The sequence below is a fragment of the Microtus ochrogaster genome, unplaced genomic scaffold (assembly GCF_000317375.1).
Source record: "Microtus ochrogaster isolate Prairie Vole_2 unplaced genomic scaffold, MicOch1.0 UNK96, whole genome shotgun sequence".
In the NCBI taxonomy this organism is placed as follows: domain Eukaryota; kingdom Metazoa; phylum Chordata; class Mammalia; order Rodentia; family Cricetidae; genus Microtus; species Microtus ochrogaster.
In genome coordinates, this window is record NW_004949194.1 from 892,663 (window position 1) to 908,757 (window position 16,095).

Below are 16,095 nucleotides of genomic sequence, written 5' to 3' on the forward strand. Positions count from 1 at the left end.
TTGTCATTATTACTCATATATATATATAAACAAATAAATATATAAATACAACAGCTTCAGTCTGTTTAGTGTTGCTTGCATGTTTCTAGGACTGACCACTTGATATTGAATAACCAATAAGGAGTCTCCTTCCTGGGGAAGTCTAATTCTCCCTCTCTAATCAGTCATCAGTTGCTTGTAGCTCTTTATCTGAGGATTGGACATTGTGAGATTTATCCCATACATGTTGAGTTAAACTGGAGGTGTCCTTGTTCAGGTCTTATTTGGAGAGCAATATTGTAGAGTTTTCATGGGTGCAGTTTCTCTGACATGTCTAGAAGATACAGTATCAAAGAAGACTTCCTGAATCTCTTACATTATTTCCACCCTCTCTTCTATACTCCAGAGTGGAAGTACAGCCAAAGCATTCTTGATCCAGGCTTTTGTTTTTTGGAATGCTACCACAATAATTCCTCATATTTGTAATACTGGAAGCCTAGGGTACAGTAGTTTCTACCAGGAAAATCCCAAGGGGAAGAAATGAAATCAATGTTTATTCCTTGAGTAGGAGCTCTGTTCCATGAAGCCATCAGCATTGCATCTAGATAATTGAGTTTCCTCCCCTCAGGGGGGAACAAAAGTTTACAGCCAGCCTGGATAAGGATGAGAAGTACATGAGTTCTACAGCATGGAACAGAGGATTCTTTCAACCTATGGTCGAGGAAGGAGCTTAAATTGCTGGGCAGCTCCTGTTCTGTGCCTGAGGCTTACTGGATGAAGTCAGACAGTGTCACAGTTCTTTCTATCATATAGCTGTGCTGTTCTCCATTTTGCTAGACCCTGACACAGGACCCTGCATATCTGGGGCTGCAGGATTCCAAGATATCAGCAGCATCTGTCATCTGCAGGGACAGAGGGCAGTGCCTGTGGCTCAGAGCCAACTCTATGCCTACAATCACTAGTCATTGCTGCAGTCACAGGAAGAGTGGACAGTACATCATGACCTGAATTGCACAATGATAATATGCTGTGAGCTGTTGGTTCCACTCAGGGGAGCCAGTCCTGTCCTCTGTCCTCACAGTTCTGTTAGAGGAAGCTCTGCTCTCTGATCTCACAGAAGCCCAGACTGCCTCAAAGAGGGAAAGCCCTTTAAAGGTGACCTGTCACTGTTCTAACCATATGGGCCTGTAGGCCAAAGATGGATGCCCCAATGGTACAAAAGAACTTTGGGTGACTGTCCAGACAGCAAGATGTCTCTGTCATTTCTAGAGTTTTGGAAGTTGTTTACTTAGGTAATACTATATCCTTCTGGAGTCTTTGATGGAATTGAAGAATGGTTATAGTTATAGTTTTTCTTAGTTATGATAAAGATAAAATAGATATAAATATTGTAACTGTAATTCTTACTTGATAACTGTTTTGTTATATGTAATTTTACTATGTTAAAGTTAAAGCCTTTCTTTTTTGTTTAAACAGAAAAAGGGGAAATGATGTGGGATTGATTTCTTTCTAATCTGTTGCTTTCATTGGTTAATTAATAAAGAAACTGCCTAGGCCCATTTGATAGGCCAACCCTTAGGTGGGTGGAGTAAACAGAACAAAATGCTGGGAGAAAGATGCCGAGTCAGGAGTTGCCATGATTCTCCCACCAGACATAGACACAGGTTAAGATCTTCCCTGGTAAGCCACCTCGTGGGCTACACAAATTATTAGAAATGGATTAGATCAATATGTAAGAGCTAGCCAATAAGAGGCTGGAACTAATGGGCCAGGCAGGGTTTAAAAGAATACAGTTTCCGTGTAATTATTTCGGGGCATAAGCTATGCGGGCAGCCGGGTGCCGGGGATGCAGCCCTGCCGCTCCTATTACAACAGATCTGTTTGAGAGTTTGATGATGGTGTGGGATTCCCATCTCTATCAGAAGGACACACAAACTAATAATGGCATTGATCACAGCACTCACCTCAAAAGCCACCCATTTTGGAGCTGTAGAGAGGGCTAGCCAGTATGAAATGGCTTTAGAGCAGGATTTCATGTGTCTTCTGAAGATGTAGAAGTAAGATTCTCAGAAAAAGTATGCAGTAAAAGTTGGGGTGAATGTTACAAAGTCTGATAGTGAAGCTGGGCTAAAGAAAACTGTGAAGAAGACCCAAATGCTGAGGTCTTACTACAGCCGACACAGAAGATAACACTAGAGGTGGTTGGCCTTGGTAGTGGTAAGTTTGGCTCTATACTGAAGAACTGTGGGTATCTTGGGGCTGGGGGCATGACTGAGAAAACAACATGCTTGCTGGCCAAACAGAAGGCCTGAGTTTAGATCCCATCATCTGTGTAAAAGTGTTGGGGTCTGTGTTGCACAGATTGCCCAAAGAAGGAGAGTCCCTTCAGAAAGTCGTTTTAAGCTCTCTGGCAACAGGGAGGAACAGTTTATGTGAACTGAACCTTGAACCCCATTCAAAGCATATTTATTGATTGTATACAAGCATTATTTGGGGGATAGGAAAAGTTTCTCATACCAAGGTCCCTTTAATCTATTCAGTATGTTCTCTCAAGGAAATCGTCACACCCTTTCAACGTCAGTCCTTATTGTGTATTGTTTGTCATACCCAATAATTCAAGATGCTCTAAGGGTGCCTGGATAGTCTTATGACTAAAGTCATGCAATGGATGAAAATCTTCCTCAGAAAAACAACTCTATAAATCATAGAAAACAATCACTGTGCTCTGTAGTTTCCTCAAGGTCTTAGTACCTCAAACAAACACTAATACATTCTACTCTTACCCTCAATCCAAAGAGAAACAACTGTTACATTCTAATGTTGCCCTATACACAATGACTCTACTAGAGTCCCATAAAAGTTAGGATGGTTGTGAGAACCTGTAACCCCAGTATTGGGGTGGAGTCACTTACCAGTCAGTCTAGCCAAAATGGGGACTTTAGGTTCAGTGGGAGATAATGTCTCAAAATGTAAAGTTGAAGGTGACACAGAAACACTTGAAGCCAGCCTTAACCTCCACATGCTCTCCCCATGACCTCCACAGACACACATGAACACTAGTGAATACAACACACACTCTTAATAGTCATGTTTCCAATATGGTAAGACAAGTAATAACCAAATAACTGGAGTTGTTTTATATGTATGTGCTTGTAAAGAACCTCAGGTACACATTCAGGCTATCTAATGAGTAGTGTGTGGTATGGCTGGAGAATGTGGCTTATGATGAACATGTCAACTTTTGCTGGAGGATTCAGTGCATCCCCTTTAGATTACAAATGGTCAAGCACTTTGTCAGTTCCCTGTTATGTTACTCATATTCGTGAAAGCTCTGAAGTCATTATATCACAGAGAATCCAGCTCAGAAAGATGAAACTTCATGCTTCCTCTCATACAAGCTATCTAGGTATAAACTCATGTGCATGGTGTGAGCATGCGTGTGTGTGTGTGTGTGTGTGTATAAATGCACGTGTGTGTATATGTATGCGTATGTTTGCATGTGTAAATGTGTATATGTATATGTGTGTACATAGAGGTTTTTTTCTGAAAGTAGAAAGGGGATCATGAGAGAGTAGGGGATAATCTAATGTCTAAGGAATGGTTCTCAACCTGTGGTTTGTGACCCCTTTGGTCATTTACAGGAATAACCATGGAGAAAAACAGATATTTACATTGTGATTCATAACAGTAGCAAAATTACAGTTATGAAGTAGCAATGAAAATAATTTTGTGATTGGGGTTCAGCACAACACGAGGAACTGTATTAAAGGGTCTCAGTGTTAGGCAGCTTGAGAACCACTGATCTAAGGAGTGCTCTAACAACTCATGTGACATGAACGCGGATGGAAGGACTGCATGACAGGAGGGAAGGAATCAGTGCAGGGCCAGGAGAGACAGGGGAGAGCAGAGGGGAAGGGAAAATAACAATGATATATAATGTTATATGTGTGAAAACACCATTATTAAACCTGGTCCTTTGCATACTGGTTTTAAAATAACTTAAAAGGGCCAGGTATGATGATGCATTTAATTCCAGCACTTGGGAGGCAGAGACAGGTAGAGCTCCATAATTTTGAGGCTAGCACAGTCTGTGTGGTAAATTCCAGGACAGTTGGGGCTGTGTAGAGAAACCCTGCCTCAAAAGTAAAAAATTAGGGCTGGAGAGATGGCTCAGCGGTTAAGAGCACTGACTGCTCTTCCAAAGGTCCTGAGTTCAATTCCCAGCAACCACATGGTGGCTCACAGCCATCTGTAATGAGACCTGGCGCCCCCTTCTGGCTTGCGGGCACACATGGAAGGAATGCTGTACACATAATAAATAAATATTTTAAAAAAAAGTAAAAAATTAAATAATTAAAACAACTTCAACAGCACAAGTGCAAAACACGACAGTGAATTGAGTCTTCTGAATTTCTGCTTATGCTTACCATCAGGTTGTAGAAAATGACATGCCCCTTTGCAGGAGATACAGGCAGATGTGACGAACTGTCCTCAGGTTCTTCGCTGAATGATGCTGTTTACTATTGTCCTCTAAGAAACTGAGGACTTCCACCTCAAATCTGTCTTTCATAGATACAGGCCTATGGCGTGCCACCTAGCACCCTGGATACGGGGACCAGACCTACCACCCTACCTACCACCCTTGGAGCAACTCTCACTTGAAAGGTACTCACTTCTGAAACCAGCAGTGTCTTCTGACTCTGCTTCCAGTGTTGCTTCCTGGAACCCCGTGCCTCCCAGAATAAGGGTTATGCAGTCCAGGGTCCCAGATCAAACCCTGATAGCACAGCCTCTCCCATTTCTGGGGTCTGTACCCAGTTGGGGATCCTATTCCAGTCCAGACTTTGAGAGGAGGAGATGGAGACAGCGTGGTTGTGTGTTCCCAGAAGTGCAGTTTCTGTTGAGTCCTACTTTCGCAACCCTGGACTACCACATGATTATCTTTCTCATGCCTCTCTCACTCCACAGCCATCTCTCTCCTACTCTCCCTTTCTGGAACAATACCACTGAAGCCACTCTACCAGATCTTATTTCTCTAGGTCATTTTAGGCAGTAGATTTGCAGGTCACACAGAATGTGATATGGGTTGATAATGAAGTTTTTAATCATCACCACGATTTGAGTGTGTTCCCTAGAATTTGTATAATAGAATCTTGATTTCTTAATAAAGGAGTGGTCAGCATTAAGGCGTATTGAAATGAGGGACCTATGGGGAGCTGTTGAGGTCGTGAGAACAGAACTGCCCTTAATGGCCAACTAGTATAAATGAGCAAGTCTCTAATCATTCACACTTGATGAGTTACTCTATGTGTGTCTCTCTCTGTCTCTGTCTTTCCCTATCTCTGTCTCTGTCTCTCTTTCCAGGAGAGATCTCTCTACATAGTTCAGACTGTCCTGACACTCTCTAGGGAGTCCAGCCTGACATCCAACTCACCTGCCTGTGCCTGGGATTCAGAGAGACTAGGTAACAAAGGATGCCCATATATCCCTGGGAAGGGGAAATAGAAGAGATTTCATGAGGAGACTGGGGGTGGGTGAGGGTGGGAGAATAAGAGATCAGTTTATGGGGATCAGATCAGAGGGCGAGAGTAATGAAAGATACTACTGGAAAGGGAGAACATTTGAGGGTCAGATAAAAGCCTGGCACAAGGGAACGTCCCAGAAATCTACAAGGAAGACCCCAGATAAGACTATTCCTAGCAATAGTGGATACAAAATCTGAACTGGCCATCGCCTGTGACCAGATTAGTGCCTAGCCCAATTGTCATCAGAGAGATACAGAGACCTACAGTCAAAAGGAGTCTAGGAATCCTGTAGAAGAGGGGGAGAAATGATTGTAGGAACCAGAAGAGTCAAGGACACCACAAGAAAACTCACAGAATCACCTAACCTAAGCTAATAGAGACTGAACCAACAACTAGGGAGACTGCATGGGATTGACTTAGGCATTGTGAATATATATTATAGTTGTATAGTGTGGTATTCTTGTAGGACTCCTAATGGTGGGAACAGAGCCTGTCTCAGACTCTTTACAGACTTTTGGGCCCCTACTCTGCAGGCTGGGTTACCTTGCTCAGCCTTAATACAAAGGGAGGTGCTTAGTCTTAACTGCAACTTGATAGCCATGTTTTGTTGATATCTGTGGGAGGCCTGCCCTTTTCTTACTGTTATATCCAGTCCACGAGGATCCCAAAAGACCACCAAGGAGACCGACTCACTGAAATGCAAAGCAAGGTTTATTGTATGCACAATACAAGCAGGCAGAGACTTTGTCAAAGCAATTGGCATTATTTAAAGTAAAAACCCAGAAAAGTTACATAAGCAGGGTATGGGATGATGAGTTCAACCCTGATTGGCTTGTGTCTAGGGACTTTTCACAAATTTTATTTTCAAACCTCACCTGTTGTTTTTCAAGCCTTCTTATCATCTGATCTGGGGGGGAGGAGAATTCTGTAGTTATGTGTACTTTCCAGATGGCTACCCTGTTACTTTTACCATTTAAAAATATTTATGAGCAGGCTGGACAGGTTCTGTTCAGCAGCAGTGGGTGGTGAATTCAGCCCCAGGAGCTAAAGTGGATCCAGGAACAACATAGCTGAACCCAAACAACAAAATTTCCCTTCTTTGATTTCTTTATTAATTCTCAATTAAGTTACTAACAGGATACATATGCAGAAGGGAAATTCCAAGAATTCTGAGTCCTGTGAGGGCATGAGAGAATACTGAAGTCTTGAGGCAGGGAGTGGGAAATCCCAGGTTTCTGGTTGATGGGCAGTTTATATATATGCCAGACTCCTGATGAAAACATCAAGAAGAAATCTTCCTGCTTATTGCAGAGAGTGTAGTAGGGATAGCTGTAAAGGAACATTTTAGTGCCTAGTAAGGAACAGTACAGGATTTGAATCAGGGTGGCCTGACTCCAAAGCATTCTCATCACATCACCAACTCCCAGCTTCCACTGAGCCCCAGACTTCACCATTTGCCCTTCCACCAAGCCAGCTATTGTTACCTGTCCTTTCAGGATCTCCTCCACCTGAGGTGCCCCATGATACACTTGCCTATTCTCCTTGGCATTCTGGTGTGGGTGGAAGAAGGAAGACAAACCTACCTGGCTTTGAATCTGTTCTGGTGTGGGTGGAAGAAGGAAGACAAACCTACCTGGATTTGAATCTGTAAAGTGAGCTCAGATGGTTCTTCAAGGCAAAGGAAGATGATGCTGTCTTTGGAACCCAGAACTCTACTCCTAGCCCAGCTGTTGTTAGTGTTACTGATCTGGCAGGATTTCTTGGGCATCTGTGCAGGTGAGTACTGGGCAGAGAGAGGGACTTGCTCTATCCCTGTGCTGTGGGGTATAGCATGAGGGAACTTGGTGTGTGCCTATATATGTGTCTGTGTGGTGTGTATGTCTCTGTGGTATGTGTATGTTTCTATGTGTGTACATCTATGTGTCTGTGTGGCTTGTGAGTGTGTGTGTGTGTGTGAGTCTGTATGTGTACCTGTGTGTGTGTATTTGTGTTGGGTGTGTCTGTGTGGTGTGTGTCCATGGTTCCTGTGTGTCTCTGTGTGTCTGTGTATGTGTGTTTGTCTCTGTGTGTTTCTGTGTGAATGTATGTCTGTGTGTGTTTGTGTGTTTCTGTGCATGTGTTTCTGTGTGTATGTCTGTATGTCTCTGTGTGTTTGTGTCTGTTGTTTCTGTGTGGTGGATGGTGTGTGTGTGTGTGTCTATCTGCTCTGTGTGTGTCTGTAGCTGTGTGTGTATGTGTATCTGTCTGTGTGTTATGTATATGTCTGTGTGTCTATATTTCTGCATGTGTCTTTGTGTGTGTGTGTCTATGTGTGTCTATGATTGTATATCTGTGTGTCTGTGTACTGTTTGTGTCTGTGTCTCCGTGTGTATGTGTTTTTGTGTCTGGAGTGCATGCCTGTGTGTCTGTGTAGGTGTTTCTCTGTATGTGCATATGTGTATTATCTTGTTGGATCCCTGGAAAAATGCATATCTGGTAGCCATTTGAAAGAACTTTAATGTCTAAAGGACACTGTGACTTTGGGAAAAAGTGTCCTTGGCTGACCTAGCCTTGTAGTATAATCCCAGACTCCTGGGAACTTGATGGGAGCAGGATGACCAGTGGTTTTCCAGAGCTGGAAAGCTCTGCCCCCATGAAACTATATATGAGCCCTACATCCTGTTGGTTTGTCACTGCTTTTCACTATAACAAAGGCAGCTACTCTCCTGGATTTTTCCCTCCCAATAAATCTTTGCAGTGAGGTTTGTTGTAATGGCCGTTCTTTTACTGGAGCAGAGCAGAGCAGAGCTGTAAATCCTTCTCCTACTGGAACAGAGTTGCTACACTTGCATTAAGGAAACCTCTTCCAGAGCAAGGGCTATAACTCTTTGCTGGGGAGATCCTGGTCAAGCTCAGGGATTGGTGGGATTTCAAGTCTTGAACTTGGTTTGAAGCAAGGTGTGTTTCTTTGGCTCTGGTCTGAGGGTCGAAGAGTTCTTTCACTGGCCCTTTTTACCCAACAATTGGTGACCACACCACAAGAGGCATTGGGTCCCCAGAAACTTCAACCTTGACTCCTTCACAGGATTTCCTTCAGCCTTATACCATTCTTGCCAAGTCTGGACAAAGATATAGAATGAAAATTTTCTTTTCCCTTTCATGAAAGCCAGATATTTTAAAATAAACTTTGATATGATGTTCGTTAAAGTCAGTTTTTTATCATTGTTAATCATAGAACTTAGAAATTTTAATATTAGATATATCTTTGTCCTTTCATAATTTTATATAACTTAAACAACATGCTCAGACTTTTTTAATTCTTTATTTATTTAGTTTTTAATTAATTAATTTATTTATTTAAGATTTCTGCCTTCTCCCCGCCACCGCCTCCCATTTCCCTCCCCATCCCCCGATCAAGTCCCCCTCCCTCATCAGCTCGAAGAACAATCAGGGTTCCCTGACCTGTGGGAAGTCCAAGGACCACCCACCTCCATCCAGGTCTAGTAAGGTCAGCATCCAAACTGCCTAGGCTCCCTCAAAGCCAGTACGTGCAGTAGGATCAAAAACCCATTGCCATTGTTCTTGAGTACTCAGTAGTCCTCATTGTCCGCTATGTTCAGCAAGTCCAGTTTTATTCCAGGCTTTTTCAGACCCAGGCCAGCTGGCCTTAGTGGGTTCCTGATAGAACATCCCCATTGTCTCAATGTGTGGGTGCACCCCTCGCGGTCCTGAGTTCCTTGCTCGTGGTCTCTCTCCTTCTGCTCCTGATTTAGACCTTGAGATTTCAGTCCGGTGCTCCAATGTGGGTCTCTGTCTCTGTCTCCTTTTATCACCTGATGCAGGTTAATATTCAGGAGGATGCCTATATGTTTGTCATTGGATTCACCTTCTTATTTATCTTCTCTAGGATCACGAATTATAGGCTCAATGTCCTTTATTTATGGCTAGAAACCAAATATGAGTGAGTACATCCCATGTTCCTCTTTTTGGGTCTGGCTTACCTCACTCAGGATAGTGTTTTCTATTTCCATCCATTTGTATGCAAAATTCAAGAAGTACTTGTTTTTTACTGCTGAGTAGTACTCTAATATGTATATTTTCCATACTTTCTTCATCCATTCTTCCATTGAAGGGCATCTAGGTTGTTTTCAGGTTCTGGCTATTACAAACAATGCTGCTATGAACATAGTTGAGCATATACTTTTGTTGTATGATAGGGCCTCTCTTGGGTATATTCCCAAGAGTGGTATTGCTGGGTCCAGGGGTAGGTTGATCCCGAATTTCCTGAGAAACTGCCACACTACTTTCCAGAGTGGTTGCACAAGTTTGCATTCCTACCAGCAATGGATGAGTGTACCCCTTTCTCCACAACCTCTCCAGCAAAGGCTATCATTGGTGTTTTTGATTTTAGCCATTCTGACAGGTGTAAGATGGTATCTTAAAGTTGTCTTGATTTGCATTTCCCTGATCTCTAAGGAAGTTGAGCATGACCTTAAGTGTCTTTTGGCCATTTGAACTTCTGTTGAGAATTCTCTGTTCAGCTCAGTGTCCCATTTTATAATTGGGTTAATTAGCCTTTTACGGTCTAGTTTCTTGATTTCTTTATATATTTTGGAGATCAGACCTTTGTCAGTTGCGGGGTTGGTGAAGATCTTCTCCCAGTAAGTGGGTTGCCTTTTTGTCTTGGTGACAATGTCCTTTGCTTTACGGAAGCTTCTCAGTTTTAGTAGGTCCCATTTATTCAATGAGGCCCTTAATGTATGTGCTCCTGGGGTTATATGTAGGAAGTGGTCTCCTGTGCCCATGTGTTGTAGAGTACTTCCCACTTTCTCTTCTCTCAAGCTCAGTGTGTTCAGCCTGATATTGAGGACTTTAATCCATTTGGACTTGAGTTTTGTGCATGGTGATAGATATGGATCTATTTTCATTCTTCTACAGATTGACATCCAGTTTTGCCAGCACAGTTTTTTGAAGATGCTCTCTTTTTTCTATTGTATACTTTTAGCTCCTTTATCGAAAATCATGTGTTCATACATTTGTGGGTCTTCTATTCGATTCCGTTGGTCGACTTCTCTGTTTTTATGCCAAGACCAAGCTGTTTTCAATACTGTAGCTCTGTAATAGAGTTTGAAGTCAGGGATGCTAATGCCTCCAGACAATCCTTTATTGTATCAGATTGTTTTGGCTATCCTTATTTAAAGTTACAGGTGGGGCATAGCCCAATCCTTGAGAAACAGATTAATCGTAAACAGGAATGAACCTAGTTTGTCTTACTATAAGATGGGTTTTAGGCCTAAGATGAAAGCAGGTTAATTTATCAGTATGTTTGTATATATTGTGTAAAAATTATGAAAAATAAAACAAAACATTAAAATCACAACATATTTTTGGTTCAGAGAATCTGAGTCCACAGGTAATCAGAGGATTGTTTTTTTTTTTAAAAAAAAAATGAATAGAAGTTTTTATAAGATGAAGACCAGAGTAGGCTGTCAGGTCCATAGTGAACTTCAGTTCCCCCAAATTCTGGTGGTTAGACAAAGGTTCTTTGTTGGGGGAAGCTGTTCGTTCATTCCCAGGTGCCCTGACCCAAAATGTTAGCACAGAAACTGTATTAATTACAACACTGCTAGGCCAACAACTTAAGTGTATTGTTAGCCAGCTCTTCTATCTTTGATTAACCCCTTTCTATTAATCTATTAATCTGTGTATTAACACATGACTGTAGCTTACCTGCAATGTTCTGGCGCATCTGTCTCCAGTGGCAGCTACATGACTTCTCCTTGACTCTGCCCTCTCTCTCTCTCTCTCTATCTCTCTCTCTTTCTCTCCCTCTCTCTCTCTCTCACGTGGTGCCTATTCACACATCAAAGTGCATGCTGGCCTCTGGACTCCCTCAGTATCTCAAAGGCCTGTTACAGATTTCAGTGTCAATGCTAGCATCCTTGCTCTTCTTGGCTATTCTCCTACATTCCTCCAGCTCATGAACTTGCCCCCTCCCCACTACTCATTCTCCTGTGATTTTGGCTGTACTCCCCCTTTTGTTCACACTCTTCATCTTCAGCTCTCTATCTTCCTTTTCATTCTCTCTCCTCCGATTCTCTCTCTCTCTCTCTCTCTCTCTCTCTCTCTCTCTCTCTCTCTCTCTCTCCTCCTTCCTCCATGATCTGCTTCTGCTTCTCCAACAGTCAGGTCCATTCTTCTGGCCATGTTCAACCTGCTACTTTCTCTCTCTGCTGTGGATATTCATTCTCTCATATCTACAGTAAAAAAAACCTTTCCCTTATCCATATCATGGAACAGTCATGTTGACAATTTATACACCTGATGTCAAAACCTAGGAAGCTTTTTAACCACTTTCCAAGGGGCCCAGCCTCTCCTAACTGAACCAAACCACTAATTTGACTGTCCTGAGATATGGATCATTTGTTTTTACTGGCTTCTGCTACCCACCATATTTGCCTACAGAGTCTATCTCTTCAGCTACTTCTTCCTTCTACCTACTATCTCCTAGTACTTAAGTAAGTGTCACCTCAAGTTTCCTGCTCTGTCCCTGTTGGCTCTTGGAACCTACCTACTACTCTTCCTCCTTCTTACTCTGACTCTATAAAAGTCATACAGGTGAGTCGGGTAGCTTCCCTCACCCAACTGGGTCTCCATCACATGGAGAGGGATGCCTCTCAGTTATGATTTGGGACACCCTGGATTGAAATTCCTGTGACCAGAACAGTTAGCTTTCTCTCTCACATCCTTGCTTTCCTTCTCCACATGCTCTCAGCTTTCTCCTGGAGCTTATTGGAATCCTTCCTCTGGAATAGTTTCTGTTGTTAAGATTAAGCTGGCCTGCCCCTGTCACCTGTCCCTTTAAAAGACAAGTTCCAGCCTTTCCCAGTCTCTCTCTTGCTCTTTCTCTCACTCTCTCTCTTCCTCTCCTTTTGCCCACTGCGGCAGCTCACCTTGGCCCCCTTCCTCGCCTCTCTGTACCATTCTTTTAAAGAGGCAGCTCTGTCTCTCTTTCTTCCCTTCTCTTCTCTCCTCTTCCCTCTCTCTATATCTTTTTTCTCTCTCTTTCTCTTCTCCCTAATACACTACCAATACCCTCTAAATAAACTCTCTTTACCCAAGCTCTCTCTGCATGGCATATTCTGTTTTCCATCCTCATTCTTTACCTGTCATGGGACTCCTCCCACCCTGAAATCTTTAGCCTCTTTGTGACCATTTCCCCCCCTTCTCTAATCTGCTTCTGTTTGGAGATTTCATTGTGTCTTATTGCAAATGACTTAGCCTCAATACAGCTCAATCAATGGCCAAAGATGGCACTCTTGATTTCCAAATTCTTGCATAGTGCAACAACTTCTGCTACTGCACAAACAAATGACCCCCACAATCTCTTATCTCTAAACTTTCTCTGTTCTCCACTCTCAAGAATCTCTTATCTCTGAGTCTCCTTTGTTTTCCTTGATATCTCTCTCTTCCCCCCACCCCATTGCAAAGCTCAGTTTTACAGAGATTCAAATATCTTTGGTGTTTGGATATATTTTTCAAAATAGTTTTATGCTGTTTTATTTCATGAAAAAGATGGCTCTGGAACTGGGTTGTGACCCTCTCTCTACAGAACTAAACATGCTTGTTTAAAAGCTTCCTCTGAAATCCCTGTCCCTGAAGGCCACCTGACTGTGACAGGGAGAAGAAGAGAAAAGTGGAACAGCCCAGGAAAAAAGCACTATGAGAGCTAAAGCAGCTATACACTATTCCCAGTAGAAATCACTACTGCTTATCTCATGTTCCTCTTCTTGATTTTATTTAGCTCTATCATACTCCTCCATCACATCTCTAAAAGTTTTGCTAAAGTATGAACTTTATCTCAAGATTTGTAAGACTATTTTGTAACCCTTTTTTACTTTGGTAGTTGTAAAGTCATTCAGTGTGATTTAAAATCTGTGATGGAAAGTAAGCTTAAAACTTGCAACAAGAGGTTGACAATTTAAAAATCTAGGCATAGGTGCAGTGACTTGAATGAGAATGGCCTCCACAGGTTCATAGATTTGAATGCTTGTGGTTCATAAATCTGGATGTTTGCTCACCAAGGAATGGCACTATTTGAAAGGAATAGGAGGTGTGGCCTTGTTGGAGGAAGTGTGTCACTGAGGGTGTGGACATTGAGGTTTCAAAGGCTCAAGCCAGACCCAGTGGTTCCCCCTCTTCCTGCTGCCTGTGGGGCTCTTGAGCACCACACCTTCCTGCTTCGTGATCTGCTCCTCACCATGATGGTAAATGGGCTAAACCTCTGACACTGTGAGTCCCAACCAAATGCTTTCCTTTATAAAGAATTGTCATGGCCGTGGTGATAGAAGACTGGGTAAGTCAATAGGCAATCTTAATTTGCTACCATATGTTATTATGTAACTTTGATTCAACTTTTGTTTAGTGTGTGACTGCAAAAGATTAAATGCTGCCCTCTGTGACAGCCAAAAACTGAGGACTTCTGCTCCCAATAAAGATGAGGAGATGCCTGCAGAGGAGCCTATGGTAACTGTCCAGGAAGCTGGTAAGTCTTTTAATTGATAGAGAGGCAGTTCGGATTCTACTTCCTACTCAAAGTTATCCTTCTCAGCTCTCTGATGAGGCTGATGGCTAACTGTAGCCCTGTCAGTCTAATAGCAGCAAAGTCTGCAGCTGCCTGGTCAGTCCATTTCAGATGTAAAAACCAGACCTTGCTTTTTCTAGATATACCCGGTCTCCTGCTGAGAAAGGCAGACTCACAGACAGATTTTCCATACTGAAGGGCTTCACACAAGAAGAGATGAACTCACAAAACAGTTTTCAATGTAAAGACAAACACAAGCTACCTTACTACTATTACTAACTAATCTTTTATTATCTTTATTTAAAAGAGCTTGATTTCAATGACTGCTTTCAGTAATCAACACCTATGCCGCATGGTAAATGATTACGTGAAAGTTTATAAAAATTATGAGAGTCTAAGGACGTGATGTAAGTATGTGAAAAATGAGGCTTAGAATGATGCATGATGTAAGGACTTCAAAAGTTAGTCAACGGAGTCATTGTAAGTTATTGGTTAGCCATATTAAAGCACTGGCTACTATTATAGTCACAGTCTCAAAATTTTAAATTTTCTTTGGTTGCTTTCTAAATATAGAATTGTGTAACAGGAGGAGTGGGCTGCTTGTCATCCCGGCCACCCGGCTATCTTAAACCCAAAATAATCACACAGAAATTGTATTCATTTAAACACTGCCTGGCCCATTAGCTCTAACTTCTTATTGGATAATTCTTACATCTTAATTTAACCCATTTCTATTAATCTGTGTTTCGCAATGTGACTGTGGCTTAGAGGCAAGATTCTAACCAGCGTCTGTCTCAGGCAGGAGATCCATGGCATCTCTCCCTCTGTCCTTCTTCCCAGCATTCAGTTCTGTCTTCTTCTCCTACCTAAGTTCTACCCTATCAGGCCAAGCAGTTTCTTTATTGATTAACCAATGAAAGCAACACATAAAGAGAAGGACCTCCTACACCAGAATTGAAAGTACTTTTGTAACATGAGGTGCCTGGCTTGTTTGTTTGTGTTTTCTGTCCTGCCCAGTACCCCACAACTGTTTATCCCCAAAGAAAATCACACATAGGTCTACATAAAATATAAGGTGATTGGCCCATTAGCTCTAGCCTCTCACTGGCTAACTCTCACATCTTGATTAACCCATTTTTCTGATCTATGTTAGTCATGTGGCTCAGTACCTATTTCAGTGAGGCAGATCACATCCTGCTGCTTTGGTGGTCTGGGCAGGAGTGGGAGGAATCAACTTCCTTCTTCCCAGAATTCTCCTGTTCTCAATACATCATTTTTACTTCCTGTCTGGTTTTCCCACCTCGGCTAATCAGCATTTATTTATAACATGATTGACAGAATACAGACAATTCTCCTGTACCACTTCCCCCTCTTAAAAAAAAAAAGGAAAATATCCATAGTCCATTTTTTGGGAATGTGGGTATAGTATTCCAGGCTACTTCCAGCTGGTTGGGGGCACTGATAATCTTATGGGGACCTAAAGAAAATTTAGAGTTATTATCAAATCCTGACTGAAGTATCCTGTGAGTATTGATCATCTCAGGCAGCAGTCTTGAACCTGTTTTGGATGACAAACTCAGACATCTGGGCCATCTATTCCTGCGGGAGATTTCTCAGGTGGCCTTCCTTGATCAAAGTTGATTTTTCTTAACTCTGAATAAATCCACAGCCTCTCATTTTCTGTGGAGACAAAAGCAAAATCTCTTCTCCAAAGTAACATACCTTTTGACTTCAATTTTGAAGCCAAGGTATTTTTAAAATACCTATCTGCAGCATTTATAAGCAAATATCTTTTAGCAGCTGTTGATCCTTCCTCAGCATTCAAACAATTCAAAGAGAGCATAATAACATACAGTATCAAGATTCTCTGTGTATTTTCCATCTTTACGTTGCTTTATTTTAACATCTATTTCTTTTATTTTTACTTTTAATTTTTTGATACAGGTTCTCTGTATATCTTTGTCCTGGAATTTTCTCTGTAAACCAGGCTATCTTTGAACTCACAGAAATCTGTCTGTCTCTGTCTCC

General features: G+C 42.1%; 1 protein-coding gene across 1 annotated transcript in view; it reads left to right on the forward strand.

Annotated features, from left to right (window-relative positions):
* Positions 1 to 4,460, forward strand: part of Igfl4 (IGF like family member 4) — a 9,954-nt gene extending 5,494 nt beyond the window's left edge. The window contains exon 3 of the mRNA XM_026777982.1: positions 4,413 to 4,460. Coding sequence (XP_026633783.1) covers positions 4,413 to 4,460 — 48 coding nt within the window. The remainder of the gene's footprint in view (positions 1 to 4,412) is intronic.
* Positions 4,461 to 16,095: the final 11,635 nt, after the last annotated feature.